The sequence below is a fragment of the Salvelinus namaycush genome, chromosome 20 (assembly GCF_016432855.1).
Source record: "Salvelinus namaycush isolate Seneca chromosome 20, SaNama_1.0, whole genome shotgun sequence".
NCBI classification, from domain to species: domain Eukaryota; kingdom Metazoa; phylum Chordata; class Actinopteri; order Salmoniformes; family Salmonidae; genus Salvelinus; species Salvelinus namaycush.
The window spans coordinates 31,047,856-31,064,134 of record NC_052326.1 but is presented as its reverse complement, the minus strand read 5'-3'; the positions used below and the strand labels follow the sequence as shown (position 1 = coordinate 31,064,134).

Below are 16,279 nucleotides of genomic sequence, written 5' to 3'. Positions count from 1 at the left end.
ATTAGAGTAGATTTATAGGATTATTGTTCAACCTCTATTGTACTCTTTTTTTCCACCTTCCAATATTTTATGGATTGAACTTGAATATGACAGCTTTCAGTTTGACACAAACCACTGTATTTTTTATTTTGTCGCACTGCTTTGCTTTATCTTGGCCAGGTTGCAGTTGTAAATGAGAACTTGTTCTCAACTGGCCTATCTGGTTAAATAAAGGTGAAATTAAAAAAAATAAGTTACACTGTATTTAAAGGGATGGCTTAAGATGCATGTACTGAAAACACCATTGAATGAAAACTCATCTAGAAAATATGGTGGCCAGCAAGTGGGAGGGTTTTACATTTATTCAGAGTGCGCAAGGTAGCCATGCCTGCAGAGCGCGTTACGCGACTCAATAAGGTAAGTCTGAATATACTGAGAAGTGTGTAGGAAAGGCATAAATTCCTAAATCAGGATTCACCCCTCATTGCCTATTCAGTCTGAGAGTAGAAACGGAGAAGCTATACAATAACACCACATGTTGCTATAAAACTACAAATTACTTACATTTTACATTTATATTGACTCAGTTTGATGTTATATTACAACTGTTGACAAAATCAAATATTGTAATGCATTGAGGCATTAGCCCTAACAATGCAGGGTGGTGCCATAGGAGAATCCTATGACTTAAGTCCTATATATTTTAGCTTCCATAATAAAGTGAATATTTGTGGCATTACCTCGTCTTTATTTCTACTCAGTATGCTGTGCGTTTTGTGTAAGGGTGAATGTGCTTGGAAGTGAACTGTGTACAATTGTATATAGTTGTGGAGTCAATGATATAAAATGAATTAACAGCCAAACACTTGGACTTCCATACAAAACACAGGTTCATAAAACAACGCTGAACATTCTCACATAACCAGCGATCATTTTCAGGTACAATAACTAGTTGGCAAGAGAGAAACTAACTAGACTATTGTCCTTCATCCACAATTACTAACAATAATTTAGGCATTTTACTGTAAGGTGCATAATAAAGCAAGGAATGATATTTTCAGATAAGAGCATAATCTACCTCAACAATTTTTTACAATATTTTCAGTTAAGAGCATTACCTGACTTTAACAGCACCTACTGACTAACAGGATGACCAAAGAAACGGTTTAACAGAGCAAACATACAGAAAATACCTTTTTGGTGTCATTATAGCAGCCATGCAACTCCAACCATTTGGGGCTGGTGTGTAGGGGTCAAAAGGTCATTGTTTATAAAGAATTAATTTGATTGTCAACAAAACAGACCAATGGCTTTTTTTCATAGGCGTATACTGTAGTAGGTCATTTCATTACAATTGCTTGGGTCTTGGATATGTATGTTTATCCAGACTCCTAGATATTGATGACATTAACATCTAAGGCCCTGATAACATAACCCTATAATTACTTAGTGCCATAGACATCTATGGTGGGTAACCCAGAGCCATAGGTATCCATTCATCTCTCCATAGACATAAATGGCTCTGTGATATCATAGCCTTCTGATTACCCAGTACTATAGATATCAATGGTGTCTTCATAGAGACATGGCTATGTATGCTAACCTAATCTTCAATCCATATCCCCTCTCTACTCACTGATCGTCTCGCTACTCACCCCGCCTCAGGGAATGTGAGAGCGCATGGGGGCGGAAGCGAGGAGGAGAGAGGCATCCCCCACCTATGTGGAGGGCCAGATGGGCCCTCCCAGGATCAGCAAGCCCAGGAACAGCAGGGGTAGAGGGGGTAGAGGCGAGCGCAGGCTTGGGGCCGAGCTAGGGCTGCACAGGTCAAAGAGGCTGCCCTGGAAGCGGATCTTCCTGGAGTCTTCTCTTAGGGTCTCCCAGATGGAGCCCACCTCCTCCTGACACCCGGACAGTGCCGTCAGGGCACACGTGTGGAACGCCTCCCAGTGGCTAGGGATGAAAGATCAATCAATGAATCAGTCAAATATATTTTATAAAGCCCTTTTTACATCAGTAGTTGTCTCAAAGTGCTTTACAAGAGGGTCTTCCACAAATCCACTACCTGTTTCATATTTGACATGAAAACATGCCATTGGTTTTCAATCTATTGGATTGAAGAATGTCATTGATTTGATTTATCTGGCACTTTAATCGCCTCACATGCCAGGCTTCAAAGCTCACCTGTAACACACATGGCCAAAGGTGTGTTTTACAGGAGTATTTTTGGTTTATTAATGTTTTTTATACTACTGTCCAGTGAAACTGTAACAGTTTTTATTCTAGCGTTTTGCAAGATCAACCCAGCTTTATTTTGTAGCCACAGAAATTAGATCTGATGCTGCAAAGGGAACTTGTTTCACCCCAGTCGTAAGAGTAATCAGGTCCCATGAGATCCCGGTGCATTGCAAACACAGATGCAGCTATGTAGAGGATGCTGTACGTTGCACACACACACATGCACACAGACACACACACCCCTCTCACCTACACACAGCTTCCACTCCCATCTCGCTGGTCACATTCTCCTGGTAGTTATCCATGCTCTCCCCCAGCTCCAGAACACAGTCAGAGAAGTCCCTGTAAATATTCTCACACTTCACATCCGCCGCTGAGTCTCTTGCCACAGCCAGGGACACTGCAAAACACACACAGAGAGAAAAATACATCCAAATGCATTAAGGAAAGAAAGGCCATTATATTGCCTGTTGTGAAAAAAATAATATTGTATCCATATGGTACATATCCTGCTTGTTCATTTTTACCATAGGTTTTATTGTACAATTCAGCCATTGCTCTTACAGAGGCCAAATATAATTGTTTTATGTCATGATAGAATAACAATAGGCTCTAGTATCATCTTTATCTAGATCAGTGGACGCTGGTGAGAGAAGCTGTAGGATGACGGGCTCATTGTAATGGCAGGAATGCAGTGAATGGAATGTAGTCAAACATGTGGTTTCCATATGTTTGATGTTTTTGATACCGTTCAATTAATTCCATTCCAGCCATGACAATGAGCCCGTACTCCTATAGCTCCTCCCACCAGCCTCCACTGATCCAGATCTTTATCCATCTCCCTGTTTGAAGCGAAGAGTGTCTTCTGAAACAAATGGGAGGATGCCAAAAGTAGGTCACCCTCCTTTGTTGTTCTTGGAGTTAAAATGGAGGAAACAGAGACATAACAGCTCTCAGCATCCCTCCCAGGAAGTTTGGCTAACGTTTTTCTTCCAGTCTTTCAAAATGGCCTCTCAATGTAGTTTTAATGACGAGATTGCTTTGGAGATATTTGTCCTCCTGTGATTTAGAGATGCTTCAAAGGGTGGATGATGCCATCAGCAGATATGTCCGTTGCCAATAGATATAATCAGCATAGGCTACCTGTGAGAATGGTTCATGTCACAATTCTCTCCCATCTACCTCCTCCCTCCCACCCCCGTATTGATCACTTAGGCTCAGGGGTCAGGTGTCAGGGATAAGGTGTCCAAAGCCACTGTAATAGCCACTGTCTGTTATATAAGCTTGAATGATTGATTTTAAGGCATAGAAAACATTGAAGTATATCAAGGCATGGGTTATATTGGGATTCTGAGAATAGAGCAACTGCCCCCAGATTTGGTTGCTTGCCTGGATCATTTGCAGTGTCCCACTGCACATTAAATCCAATGCCCCCTCCCCAAATACAGTGGCTTGCAAAAGTATTCACCCCCTTGGCATTTTTCCTATTTTGTTGCTTTACAACCTGGAAATAAAATAGATTTTTGGGGGGTTTGTATCATGTGATTTACACAACATGCCTACCACTTTGAAGATGACATTTTTTTTAAATTGTGAATCAAACAAGAAATAAGACAAAACAACTGAAAACTTGAGCGTGCATAATTATTCACCCCCCCCAAAAGTCAATACTTTGTAGAGACACTTTTTGCAGCAATTACAGCTGCAAGTCTCTTGGGGTATGTCTTTATAAGCTTGGCACTTCTAGCCACTGGGATTTTTGCCCATTCTTCAAGGCAAAACTGCTCCAGCTCCTTCAAGTAGGATGGGTTCCGCTGGTGTACAGCAATCTTTAAGTCATACCACAGATTCTCAATTGGATTGAGGTCTGGGCTTTGACTAGGCCATTCCAAGACATTTAAATGTTTCCCCTTAAACCACTCTAGTGTTGCTTTATCTTTGGTCTCTTTGTTGTCCTCTCTGCCTCTCTCTATTAATGCCCTCATTTTTTAATATATTTTTTTATTAAACTTTATTTAACCAGGTAGGCTAGTTGAGAACAAGTTCTCATTTGCAACTGCGACCTGGCCAAGATAAAGCATAGCAATTTGACACATACAACAACACAGAGTTACACAGAGTTACACATGGAATAAACAAAACATACAGTCATAATACAGTAGACAAATAAGTCTATATACAGTGTGAGCAAATGAGGTGAGATAAGGGAGGTAAAGGCAAAAAAAGGCCATGGTGGCGATGTAAATACAACATAGCAAGTAAAACACTGGAATGGTAGATTTGCAGTGGAAGAATGTGCAAAGTAGAAATAGAAATAATGGGGTGCAAAGAAGCTAAATAAATAAATAAATAAATACAGTAGGGGAAGCGGTAGTTGTTTGGGCTAAATTATAGATGGGCTATGTACAGGTGCAGTAATCTGTGAGCTGCTCTGACAGCTGGTGCTTAAAGCTAGTGAGGGAGATAAGTGTTTCCAGCTTCAGAGATTTTTGCAGTTCGTTCCAGTCATTGGCAGCAGAGAACTGGAAGGAAAGATGACCAAAGGAGGAATTGGCTTTGGGGGTGGCCAGAGAGATATACCTACTGGAGCGCGTGCTACGAGTGGGTGCTGCTATGGTGACTAGTGAGCTGAGATAAGGCGGGGCTTTACCTAGCAGAGACTTGTAGATAACCTGTAGCCAGTGGGTTTGGCGACGAGTATGAAGCGAGGGCCAACCAACGAGAGCGTACAGTTCGCAATGGCGGGTAGTGTATGGGGCTTTGGTGACAAAACGGATGGCACTGTGATAGACTGCATCCAGTTTGTTGAGTAGAGTGTTGGAGGCTATTTTATAGATGACATCACCGAAGTCAAGGATCGGTAGGATGGTCAATTTTACGAGGGTATGTTTGCCAGCATGAGTGAAGGATGCTTTGTTGCGATATAGGAAGCCGATTCTAGATTTAACTTTGGATTGGAGATGCTTAATGTGAGTCTGGAAGGAGAGTTTACAGTCTAACCAGACACCAAGGTATTTGTAGTTGTCCACGTATTCTAAGTCAGAGCCGTCCAGAGTAGTGATGCTGGACGGGCGAGCAGGTGCGGGCAGTGATCGGTTGAATAGCATGCATTTAGTTTTACTTGCATTTAAGAGCAGTTGGAGGCCACGGAAGGAGAGTTGTATGGCATTGAAGCTCGTCTGGAGTTTAGTTGACACAGTGTCCAAAGAGGGGCCAGAAGTATACAGAATGGTGTCGTCTGCGTAGAGGTGTATCAGAGAATCACCAGCAGCAAGAGCAACATCATTGATGTATACAGAGAAGAGAGTCGGCCCGAGGATTGAACCCTGTGGCACCCCCATAGGATTGAACCCTGTGGCACCCCCCTGTGGCACCTGTGGCACACCCATTGCCTGGTCCGTCAGTTTTGGTGGGCTGTCCTCTCTTTGGCAGGTTTGTTGTGGTGCCATTTTCTTTCCATTTTTTAATAATGGATTTAACGGTGCTCCGTGGGATGTTCAAAGTTTCAGATGTTTTTTTATAATCCAACCCTGATCTGTACTTCTCCACAACTTTGGAGAGCTCCTTGGTCTTCATGGTGACGCTTGCTTGGTGGTGCGGCTTGCTTAGTGGTGTTGCAGACTCTGGGGCCTTTCAGAACAGGTGTATATATAATGAGATCATGTGACAGATCATGTGACACTTAGATTGCACACAGGTTAACTTTATTTAACTAATTATGTGACTTCTGAAGGTAATTGGTTGCACCAGATCTTATTTAGGGGCTTCATAGCAAAGGGGGTGAATACATATGCACACACCACTTTTACATTTTTTTGAATTTTTTTGAAACAAGTAATTTTTTAAAATTTCACTTAACCAATTTTGACTATTTTGTGTATGTCCATTAAATGAAATCAACATAAAAATCTATTTAAATTACAGGTTGTAATCCAACAAAATAGGAATAACGCCAAGGGGGATGAATACTTTTGCAAGGCACTGTATAATAATAATGATATTTCAAAATATATATTAGCTGTAATACTACTGGCCACCTAGCAATTTTATGACGTTGGCTTTAGCTAGCCTAGATAGGTTATCAATCTCCCAACCTCATAACTAGCTACCAAGAAGCCATTTCATGCTATCAATCAAGCAGCATACCACCCTGCAACCCACTGCTGGCTTGCCACTAAAGCTAAGCAGGATTGGTCTTGGATGGGAGACCAGATGCTGCTGGAAGTGGTGTTAGAGGGCCAGTAGAGGGCACTATTTCCTCTGATCTAAAAAAAGATCCCAATGCCCCAGGGCAGTGATTGGGGACATTGCCCTGTGTAGGGTGCTGTCTTCTGGATGGGACATTAAACAGGTGTCCTGAATCTCTGTGGTCACTAAAAGATCCAATGGCACTTATTGTAAGAGTAGGGGTGTTAACCCTGGTGTCCTGGCTAAATGTTAACCCTGGTGTCCTGGCTAAATTCCCAATCTGGCCCTCATACCATCATGGCCAACTAATCATCCCCAGCTTCCAATTGGATCATTCTGCTCCCCTGTAACTATTCTGCGGGTTGTTCCTGTAGATTATAAAACTTACCTGGTAAAATAAGGACACAATTAAATAGCTGCCATACCTGCTGGCAAGGTTGGTAGACTTCAGAAAAGCAAGCAATTACTGAATAAAACTCACATTCCTTTCAATCATTTTACCAGAGAAGCATATTTTGTTTCTTTAAAAAAAGAACCACCAGTCAGGAGGATACAGCTCAAGAGGTAAACTTAAATATGCAGAGAAATGTACATATTATTATTTTTTTACATAGAATTAAGCATAATGATTATGGCTCTTGATTGCAGGGGAAAAAATGTTTCAGGTGTTTGAAAAATGCACAATTCTCCAACTTCAGGATGGGGCCTAGTCCCCCTCCGGACCACCCTCCAGCCATACTCAGTACTTTGTGACCCCAAACCAGCACAACACTGCAAGTCTATTTCTGGTCAAATATCATTCAAGCACTCCAAAATCTAACTGCACACACCTGAGTGACAATGAGTTATTGATAAGCACTTAAAATATGAAAAAGGCTTGGCACTGTCAAATAGTAGGCTACAACTCTATTCTCACCCTGCATGCAACATCTACATTTAGCCTACACCCTTAATTAATAAAATATTACGTTTCATCCAATATATTATAAAAACAGAGCCAATACAGTGGTGTCGAAAAATAAATTCGTGTAATATGACAAATTATTATTCTACAAATAAATATGTATCTAGAACGATAATTGAACCCGTCTTACCTAATGTAATACATGCACAAAATATTAGAATCTTCGCTGACGTAAATCCCATTCCCATATCAAACCCAGCGGAGGGTGCCTCTCGCCATCTGTGGGATCCGACAAAGTCGCTCATAAATTGAGGGAAAAAATCAAAGCGAAGTAAGATGAATCGATCAAGATAAATTACTTATGACGTCCTATCTGGTTACCAGGAGGCGATTGACATTTGCAGTATCAGTTGCAGTTTATTCTCGATCCAAAACATGATAACAACTGTGACGTTACTTAACCTGCCCCTCGCGTGCGTGCTTCGTCTCAGAGCGCTTCTCTCACTTCATCAACGCTCTTCGCCAGAGATACGTTTAGTGCCATCCCATGTCTCTCATTTGCTGACGGACAAATAGCCCATTGGTACATATGGACACTCTCCTCTCAGTCGGATCCCTTGTCAATCTAACATCAGTCATCTTTGATTTCTCTGAGAATAATATTGAGCAAAATCAAAAGTCCAAATAAAGTGCTTATTTCAGAGCTTCATAAATTGAGGCATGAAATCAAAACAAATGTATTTGTCACATGCTCCAAATACAACAGGTGTAGACTTTACCATGAAATGCTTACTTAAGAGCCCTTTCCCAACAATGCAGATTTAAAAAGACAATTATATAAAATAAAAAGGAAATAGAAACACAATAAAATAACAATAACAAGGCTATATACAGTACAAGGAGTACTGGTACTGAGTCAATGTGCTGGGGTACGAGGTAGTTGAGGTGACTGAGGTAACATGTACATGTAGGTAAAAGTGACTAGGCAATCAGTATAGATAATAAACAGAGTAGCTGCAGTGTGTGAAGAGTGTGAAAGAGTGTGTGGCGTCAATATGCATGTGTGTTTTGTGTGTGTGAGCATATGTCGTTTGTGTGTGTTGGAGTGTCAGCGTAGTATGTGTGAAAAAAATTATAATTCATAATTCAACCAGTTACATTTATTGTAGTATGGTTTGGGAAAAATGAAACCTGACTCTGAAAGCAAGTACCTTTTCAAATGCATTTGTATCATTCACATTTAACAATGTAACCTGGTAGCTGATGGCCTTTTCTTTTGAAATTCTCTTCACTGAGCCTTTCAAAGCATCTTTATGATATTCCAAAGTATGACACTGAAAAACCTGGTCCACATTAAGGAAAACTTTCCCTTGGAGGAACTTGGGAGACCCTTTTGGTCACTATCTCAATTCCTGGCCGTGCAGACAGGGAGTCAGCCACTAAGGCACTGAATGAAATAGAACTAAAAGCTCAATATCATAATACTTCAGGAATTTAAGTATTTAAATACATTTGTAAAAGTAAAAAAAGATTTTGATTGAAATACTTGGTGTAGCATTATAGCTTTCTTTGGCAGGTCTAAAACTCCCCAAGTCTTCCCCATGTCTTCCATGGAGCTGGCATGGTGATTAAATGACTCAGTCCTTTAGTGTTTCAACCACACATTGATAAAAAACAAGTTCCTTTAATTAAACAAAATGTGGGCCAAATTTGCACAATTATGACCATGTTCAACTAGAGTGGTGTCTAAATGGGACACATTCGTGACACCAGTCTCTTCAGTCCAAGAACCCTTGACATTGAGACATTTGGCGTATGCCTATGTATCAGCGGCGAAAAGCTCTTGGATAACTAACTAGGTCCACCCAGAGGTTGAGCAGAGGTTGATGGTGTTGACGGTTGTGATGTCATGGGCCTTGAACATGGGCCTGGTGGACATTGATATGAAGACGGCCGCATCATGGAATGGTTTACTGATCTACTCCCACCGCTCTCTTGGTGCGTTTCCTTGGGGAGGCTTTAGGGGATGCCGATGCCTTGCCTGTAAGAGAGAGCGAGACAAAGAGAGTAAGAGAGAGTGTGAGAGAAAGAGAGATGGTCAATACAGCCATTTGAGTTGATATTCATCTTTGTACAGACAAGATTAAAACAGAGGATGCCTTTTCAAGTACACTTCCAAAAAAGTGGTTGTTATAAGCAGAGTTTGAATTTGTCTTCCTGCACAAAGCTATGACAGAGTATTAAAGCTCATGACAAAGCTCAACTTACTCATGATGTTGAGGGTCTCTTGGGGAATCCAGCTTATGTCCACACCGTTCATCCCACCAGTGCCCGTCTCCACCTTCACAGGGAACCTCTTCCTCTGCACAACATAGATGAAAGGTCATCACTTCATTCACCCTGGTGCTCATTTTTAATGTAACATTCAACACCATATGTAAAGAGGTGGAGATATTTTAGACTATGACAATTTAGATTCATGAAACTCGTACCGTCCTAGACTCCAGCACCTGGTACATGCCAAAGACCGCCAAGACAACCAATCCAGTCAGGAAGATATACATGAATATTCTGGAGTAGAAACAAAGGAAAACATGTTATACTATAAAAATGAGTTAAAATATTTTAACAAATGTACCTAAAACATAAATTAAAATAACCAATTACTGGCATAAAAATAGAATTGATTTATGCAAAGAAATGCTTACGTCTCTCCATCCAGTCCTTCCTCCAGCTCAACGATAGTGACGGTCTGGTTGTAAATGGCCGTCTGGAAACCGTTGCCCTGCGGAACAGTCAAAACACAAGATCAGCGCCTCAGGACATACATTCCAAGGAACTTCTGAACCTGGTCAGGGTGATGCCTGAACACCTGGTCAACAACCCATATGAGCTGGGCATACTGAAGATGCAAAACATTCCAATAATAAAAACAATCAATAAATCTAGTCTCACCTCACTGTCCTGGTAGTTGAGTAGGATAACCAGGCCGAAGGGACGACCAGCCATAGGCTGAGCAGGGATGAAGGAGTACTCAAAGGAGGCCTGCTTCTGGGGCTGGACCACAGTGCTCAGGGGCAAGGCTGTGAACTAGATACCAAAAACATCTTGTCTACTTTTCTGATCAACAATGGCAGAAAGTTCCCAATACTACATTTTACAGGGCATTCCATGTATATTTGGTAAATACAACACACTGTTTTTGAACTAACTGTCATCTATAATAGGTAATACATATGTTATCGGGTTTGTAAAGGCTTTATAATAAGTTAATATTATAGTAATTGTTAGTTAATAAATTGGAAGTAAACAGATTACAAACCCCATTATAATGTATGAAGTGTTACAGAATCATGTGTGTTTTCATGGGGACTTTCTATTCCTCAGATGAGGCATGCAGGCGTCATGCATCCGAGAGCCCAGACTCACGTTCTGTATGTAGAACTGGAAGTCCTGAGGGTAACGGAAGGAGGCCTCCAGGGAATGGACAGTGAAATCCTGGCTTCCCTTGTTGGTGAAACCCACCAGGAACTTCACAATCTCATTGGCTGGGAACTCTGGATAGAGGGCACAAAGATATACAAATTAAACCATTGATGTGAATGAATAATTACATTCAACACTGTCTTGCATATTAGCCTTTAAATTTACAATGAATGACTGAGTGTAAAATGATATGAAAGTCTTCATCAAGGAAGAGAAGGCCAACCTTCCCCAGTCACAAAGACAATGGTGGTGTCAGCATCAGGGTGAGAGGTTACATCTCCAACTGCAGCATCTTCATCTATGTCATCTTCTGTTTCCTGAGAGATTTCAAAATATCAAATCAAATAGCAATATGTCAAACAACTGTCTGGTTCATTTGGCAGGGACAATAGAAGCCGCTTTCATCCCAGTTCGAACAACGTCACATACTGAGCCTGGGACCTGATCTTCTTCCACCAGCACCTCATCCTCTTCCTCCTCCTCCTCCTCATCGACTGTTGAATCTGGGGAAATGTCCTCCGCAGACTCAGAGTCTGCAGATACTTGGCCTGTCCAAACAGAGAGAAGAAGCCATTAGCAATGTGTGCATTTAAACACATACACATTGGATAAATTGCTATAATATCTGATGATAATTGTGACTTCAACTCGCCACCTGTTAAAAAGGCCAGGCCTCTTAACCTGACGTTACCCCTAGTTTGTCCATCTTCACAAAAAATACACATAGGATACAATGGATCAAATAAATGTAAACTAGTGACACTACTAAATAGATACAAGTGATCATGAAAAGAGATTAGTTCATTGTGCTCGTTCACAAAGAATGTTTAGCCTAAAGGCTAAAACTAGGTCCTGGTATGCTTCATGATTGGTAGGCCTAATTAATCGAAAATGCTGTATAAACTTTGTATAACAAATTGCAAAGCCAATCATTTAGTAGTAGGCCTGCCCTATTGTAACAATTTGAACACTATGTAACAGGCAAGGTACAACGTAAAAGTCAGCGCCTCACACGGGTGTTACAATGCATCAACACAGTACTAACGCAACGATGATCCTGGGACACGTCACCATAGAAAAAGGGGAACTCAGAGTAGAGATTACCGTTCTCCTAGCAGCAGTATATTATGCTGGCAGCACAATCGCAGATCTTTTACTTGTATTTTTCAAAATAAGAGCCCCCCTGCAAAGATATGCTAAACTTTGTGAATATCATTTTTTTTTGCGCTCTAGTGCAGAATACTAGTTGTGTATAGAAACAATATTGCCTACCAGACACATTTTGTCTTGAAAAATTTGTCATTTTTGTTTCTCTATTTAAGGTTCTTATTGTCTTTCACCATAAAACTACATCTATGGAAATGTTTCATTTGCATAAGCATGCGATGTCTCAACAAGCATATATTGAGAAAGCTTCCCAAAGTTTTATGTTCCTGCTATAATTTTATGTTAAATGCATTTGTTTACTTAATTAATCAAATATGGATATTGAGCACGAAGCTTTAAGACAATGCAGTCTTCAAACGTTAAATATCACTGAATGAAAAACTGCGTTATGCCACGTCAATGTTAACTTTGTTAACGTTTCATTATTGCAATGAACTCTGCACCGCTGGAGTGACGAATACAAATTCAGAAGGATAAAATGACTTACCGAAGGATATCAGGCCACATGAGAAAGCCACGAGTAAAAGTAAAAGTATTTTTGATCCGAAATTGAACATTTTGCTGCGTCAAGTTCGTAGCTTGCTACATACACATCAGCACTCAGGAAAAGGAAGAAAAGTTAGAGAAGACGTGGGATAAGAGTTTTAAGTCACGCCCATACTAAGCACGTATAGGTATTGTCAAACTGTTTAGGAGAAATTGATTGAATCAACAACAACAAAAGCACATGTCATTCTTCCATCCATAATCGACAATTAAATTAACTTATGTTGGGGGGGGGGGTTCTCAGTATAGTTAACCATTGTAGATCATTTTAGGCCTACGCTGTCTAAATATTATATTTTTAATATTTTTTAAATATCTTTGCAGACACTATATTTTTCTTTTTTTTAGCACACTAGCAAACACATTAGTACATGTCCCAAAACGTACAAAACCAAAAATGTGTCCTAATCTTTCAGTCAAAAATAAAGCGCTGCTGCATCCCTTGGTATAAAACTCACACAAAATATTCTCTCTCTTTTGCGCATTAGCAAAATGTGGCTCAGCATGAGTTGTTTTCATAGGAAGGATTGTGGTTTTCTGCAGATTGCCCTGCTGATGCACAAAAGAAATGACAAGCTAACATCCTGCAGCAAACTCCCAGAAAGAACCCTAGATGAACCTGCATCACTAAAACCAACACCTTAAAATACAAATATAATAGTTTTGTACAGAATTACGCTTCAATACAATTACATCTTGGATCAATATTTTAGAGAGTCGCAGGGAGGGATTACATTTTTTTATTTTTTATTTTTGTCAAGCAAGTCTGAATTTATCAGGTTTATAAACTCGCAATCATGGCAGATAGCTGTAACAGCAGCACTCAAACAACAGGTAAGTCTGATCTATTTTAACTCACAATATTTTATTTTTTTACCTTTATTTAACTAGGCAAGACAGTTAAGAACAAATTCTTATTTTCAATGACGGCCTAGGAACAGTGGATATTGTGGTGTCCTTTTTAAAAGCTTGTTTGAAGTTAGACAATATTTTATTCTCATCAAGAGGTCAAAAAGGTCAAATTTACATGCCATAAAAAAAATGAAACTCAAAACTCTTCAGGCTCAAAGGTGTCAACGTTACATTTTTGAAAATGTATTACACAGTGTAATCCAAATGAACCCACACACTGTTGTAGGCTCCCAAAAGACATGTGGGAGGATATACAACAGTGTGTTGGTTCATTTAGTTTACTTTGAACTATTTATTCAATTCAGTGTCTTCTGGAGCTATAGACATATTACACATGACAAGCCATCAAATCTTGAAAGAAAGATGAATACCCACACACTATTCCATGCACCTGCCGTTTTATTGTGCAAAATTTAGACCCGAAAGTCTTTGTCAGACTTGCCATAAAGTCTTGTCAGCCCAATGCAAAGAAAACAACATATACTAACGGTTATACACCTGTTCTCTTTCTTGTTGTTGTACTCCCCATAGTTTTTGGTATTTTCTGCGGGTCTTTTGAGCTGTGGATCCTACTGTCAGTTGTCAGCACAATGTTGGTCTTTTCAGTGTGCTGGAATATTCTTTGCTGTATCGCAACACATTGTACAGGTAAGACTGAAGTCAATGGTTAACACAACCTCTGATTTAAAAGAAAATACTGACAGAGAACACTCTTTTGTTGTTACAGATAAAGGAAATACATTTCTGCCCCGCTTCAGAAGGAGGTGTGTATCTAATTGCAGTTTCTCAATTTCCTACAGGCAATTTTTTGATCTGTGCTCAAATCCATTTACAGATCTTCTGATCATATTCTTGGTTTTGTACCTGACTTGCATATCTTAGACCACCTTTTGCAAAACTTTAAATACATATGTCATCAGAATATTAACACAACGTTTTTGTCAGAGGAGAAATGTGGGCAATTGTGTTCTGTTTCCGGCAATCTTAAATCATAATCTCCAACAGTTTTACATTCCATTATAGATAATTACTTTGGTATAGATTGAGGGCTATACATTCATATCAATTGTGTTCCCCCATTGTATTCACCTTTCCTTATTTCTACTGTGGATTTTGTTTCTGTGCACCAAAGGAAAGTCTCCAAAACTACGAACAAATCAGCCTATGTATTGACTACATGGAATTAGATTGTGATGATACCGATGAATGAATCTGGCTAAAGTGTTGGCTGGCTGGCTGGCTCACTTACTCACTCTCATAGCAGGCAGGGGCAGAACATCCAGCCTTTCTGGGGGGTATAAATCTGGTCTGGAAAGATGGGGAGGCCAAATAGTCCACGTGTGGGTGCTTGTTCTCCGTTACATTGGTGGCTAGCAGCATGCCTCTTTCCACTGTTTTATGCATCACTACAGCTGATGTGCATCTAACAGTCAAAACTCTGCTATAAAAAAATTAAAGAAAGGGAAAGTAACTGAACGACTACCGACCAGTAGCACTCACCTCCTCCCTCCCCAACACTCTTGACCCTCTCCACGGACGATGCAATCGCCATTGCACTGCACACTGCCCTCACCTACCTGGACAAAAGAAATGCATAAGATGCTGTTCATCGACTACATCTCGGCCTTCAATACCATAGTGCCCTATAAGCTCATTAGAAAGCTCACAGCGATCGGCCTGAACTCCTCCCTATGCAACTGGTCCTTGACTTCCTGACCGGGCGCCCCCAGGTGGTGAAGGTAAGCAACATTACCTCCTCAACAGTGATTCTCAACACGGGTGCCCCACAAGGGTGCGTTCTCAGTTCCCTCCTGTATTCCCCTGTATACCCACGAGTGTGTGGCATCACACAGTTCCAACTCCATCATCAAGTTCCATGACGACAACAGTAGTAGGCCTGATTACCAACAACGACGAGACAGCCTACAGGGAGGAGGTAGGCACTCTGACGGTGTGGTGCCAGGTAAGCAACCTCTCCCTCAGTGTTAGCTAAACAAAGGAGCTGATTATGGTCTTCAGGGGGAACCAGGCAGGGGCACGCCCCCATCCTCATCAACAGGGCCGCCATGGAAACGATCAATAACTTCTATTTCCTCGGCGTATACATCTCAGAGAAGCTGAAATGGTCTAACCACATGGACACGTGGTGAAGAAGGCACGACAGCGACTCTTCATCCTCAGGATGCTGAAGAAATTCGGCCTGTCCCTGAGAACCCTCACAGTGTTCTACAGGAGAACCATTGAGAGCATAATGTCGGGCTGCATCATAGCCTGGTACGGTAACTCCACCTCTGCGGACTGCAAGACTCTTCAGATGGTGATACGTGCAGCCGAACGCACCATTGGGTACACACTGCCTGCCCTACAGGACACCTACAACACCAGGTGTTGCAGGATGGCCGATTCTCAGGGACTCCAGCCACCCAAGCCATGGCCTGTTCTCCCTGCTTCAATCACTCAGACGTGGAGAGTACAGGAGAATCATGGTAAAAACTGGAGGACTGGCCAATAGTTTCTACCCTCAGACCATCAGGCTGCTGAATAGCCACCACTAGTCAGCTACCTGCTCCCCCCTCTCCCCTGCTACTCCCACTATGGACACCCCCCCAAGGGACTTTTACTCTGCCCCCACACCGACGACATTCATCACTTTTGCAGTTATTAATATATATATATTATACACTGCTCAAAAAAATAAAGGGAACACTAAAATAACACATCCTAGATCTGAATGAATGAAATATTCTTATTAAATACTTTTTTCTTTACATAGTTGAATGTGCTGACAACAAAATCAAACAAAAATTATCAATGGAAATCAAATTTATCAACCCATGGAGGTCTGGATTTGGAGTCACA

General features: G+C 40.9%; 2 protein-coding genes across 2 annotated transcripts; both read right to left on the bottom strand.

Annotated features, from left to right (window-relative positions):
• Nucleotides 1-1,697: 1,697 nt before the first annotated feature.
• On the bottom strand, nt 1,698-8,133 carry LOC120064567 (neuritin-like). The gene is made up of 3 exons (XM_039015156.1): nt 7,500-8,133; nt 2,467-2,617; nt 1,698-1,932 (listed from the first exon to the last, which is right to left on the bottom strand). The coding sequence occupies exons 1-3, from the start codon at nt 7,612-7,614 to the stop codon at nt 1,698-1,700; spliced, it is 501 nt and encodes a 166-aa protein (XP_038871084.1). The 5' UTR covers nt 7,615-8,133.
• Nucleotides 8,134-8,451: 318 nt separating this feature from the next.
• On the bottom strand, nt 8,452-12,584 carry LOC120065228 (translocon-associated protein subunit alpha). Its single transcript, XM_039016034.1, has 9 exons — nt 12,450-12,584; nt 11,225-11,343; nt 11,019-11,112; nt 10,739-10,866; nt 10,265-10,399; nt 10,018-10,094; nt 9,802-9,880; nt 9,578-9,671; nt 8,452-9,350 (listed from the first exon to the last, which is right to left on the bottom strand). The coding sequence occupies exons 1-9, from the start codon at nt 12,517-12,519 to the stop codon at nt 9,280-9,282; spliced, it is 867 nt and encodes a 288-aa protein (XP_038871962.1). The 5' UTR covers nt 12,520-12,584; the 3' UTR covers nt 8,452-9,279.
• Nucleotides 12,585-16,279: the final 3,695 nt, after the last annotated feature.

Bases quoted from the DNA above. Each gene is read 5' to 3' on its own strand.
- LOC120065228 (XM_039016034.1), bottom strand. From the start codon at position 12,519: ATGTTCAATTTCGGATCAAAAATACTTTTACTTTTACTCGTGGCTTTC. The intron at 11,344-12,449 runs GTAAGTCATTTT...CTGTTTGGACAG, and splicing joins ATGTGGCCTGATATCCTTCG to GCCAAGTATCTGCAGACTCT. The intron at 10,867-11,018 runs GTTGGCCTTCTC...CCCTCTATCCAG, and splicing joins TGTCTTTGTGACTGGGGAAG to AGTTCCCAGCCAATGAGATT.
- LOC120064567 (XM_039015156.1), bottom strand. From the start codon at position 7,614: ATGAGCGACTTTGTCGGATCCCACAGATGGCGAGAGGCACCCTCCGCT. The intron at 2,618-7,499 runs GTAAGACGGGTT...TGTGTTTTGCAG, and splicing joins TTGTGCATGTATTACATTAG to TGTCCCTGGCTGTGGCAAGA. The intron at 1,933-2,466 runs GTGAGAGGGGTG...TTTCATCCCTAG, and splicing joins GGAGTGGAAGCTGTGTGTAG to CCACTGGGAGGCGTTCCACA.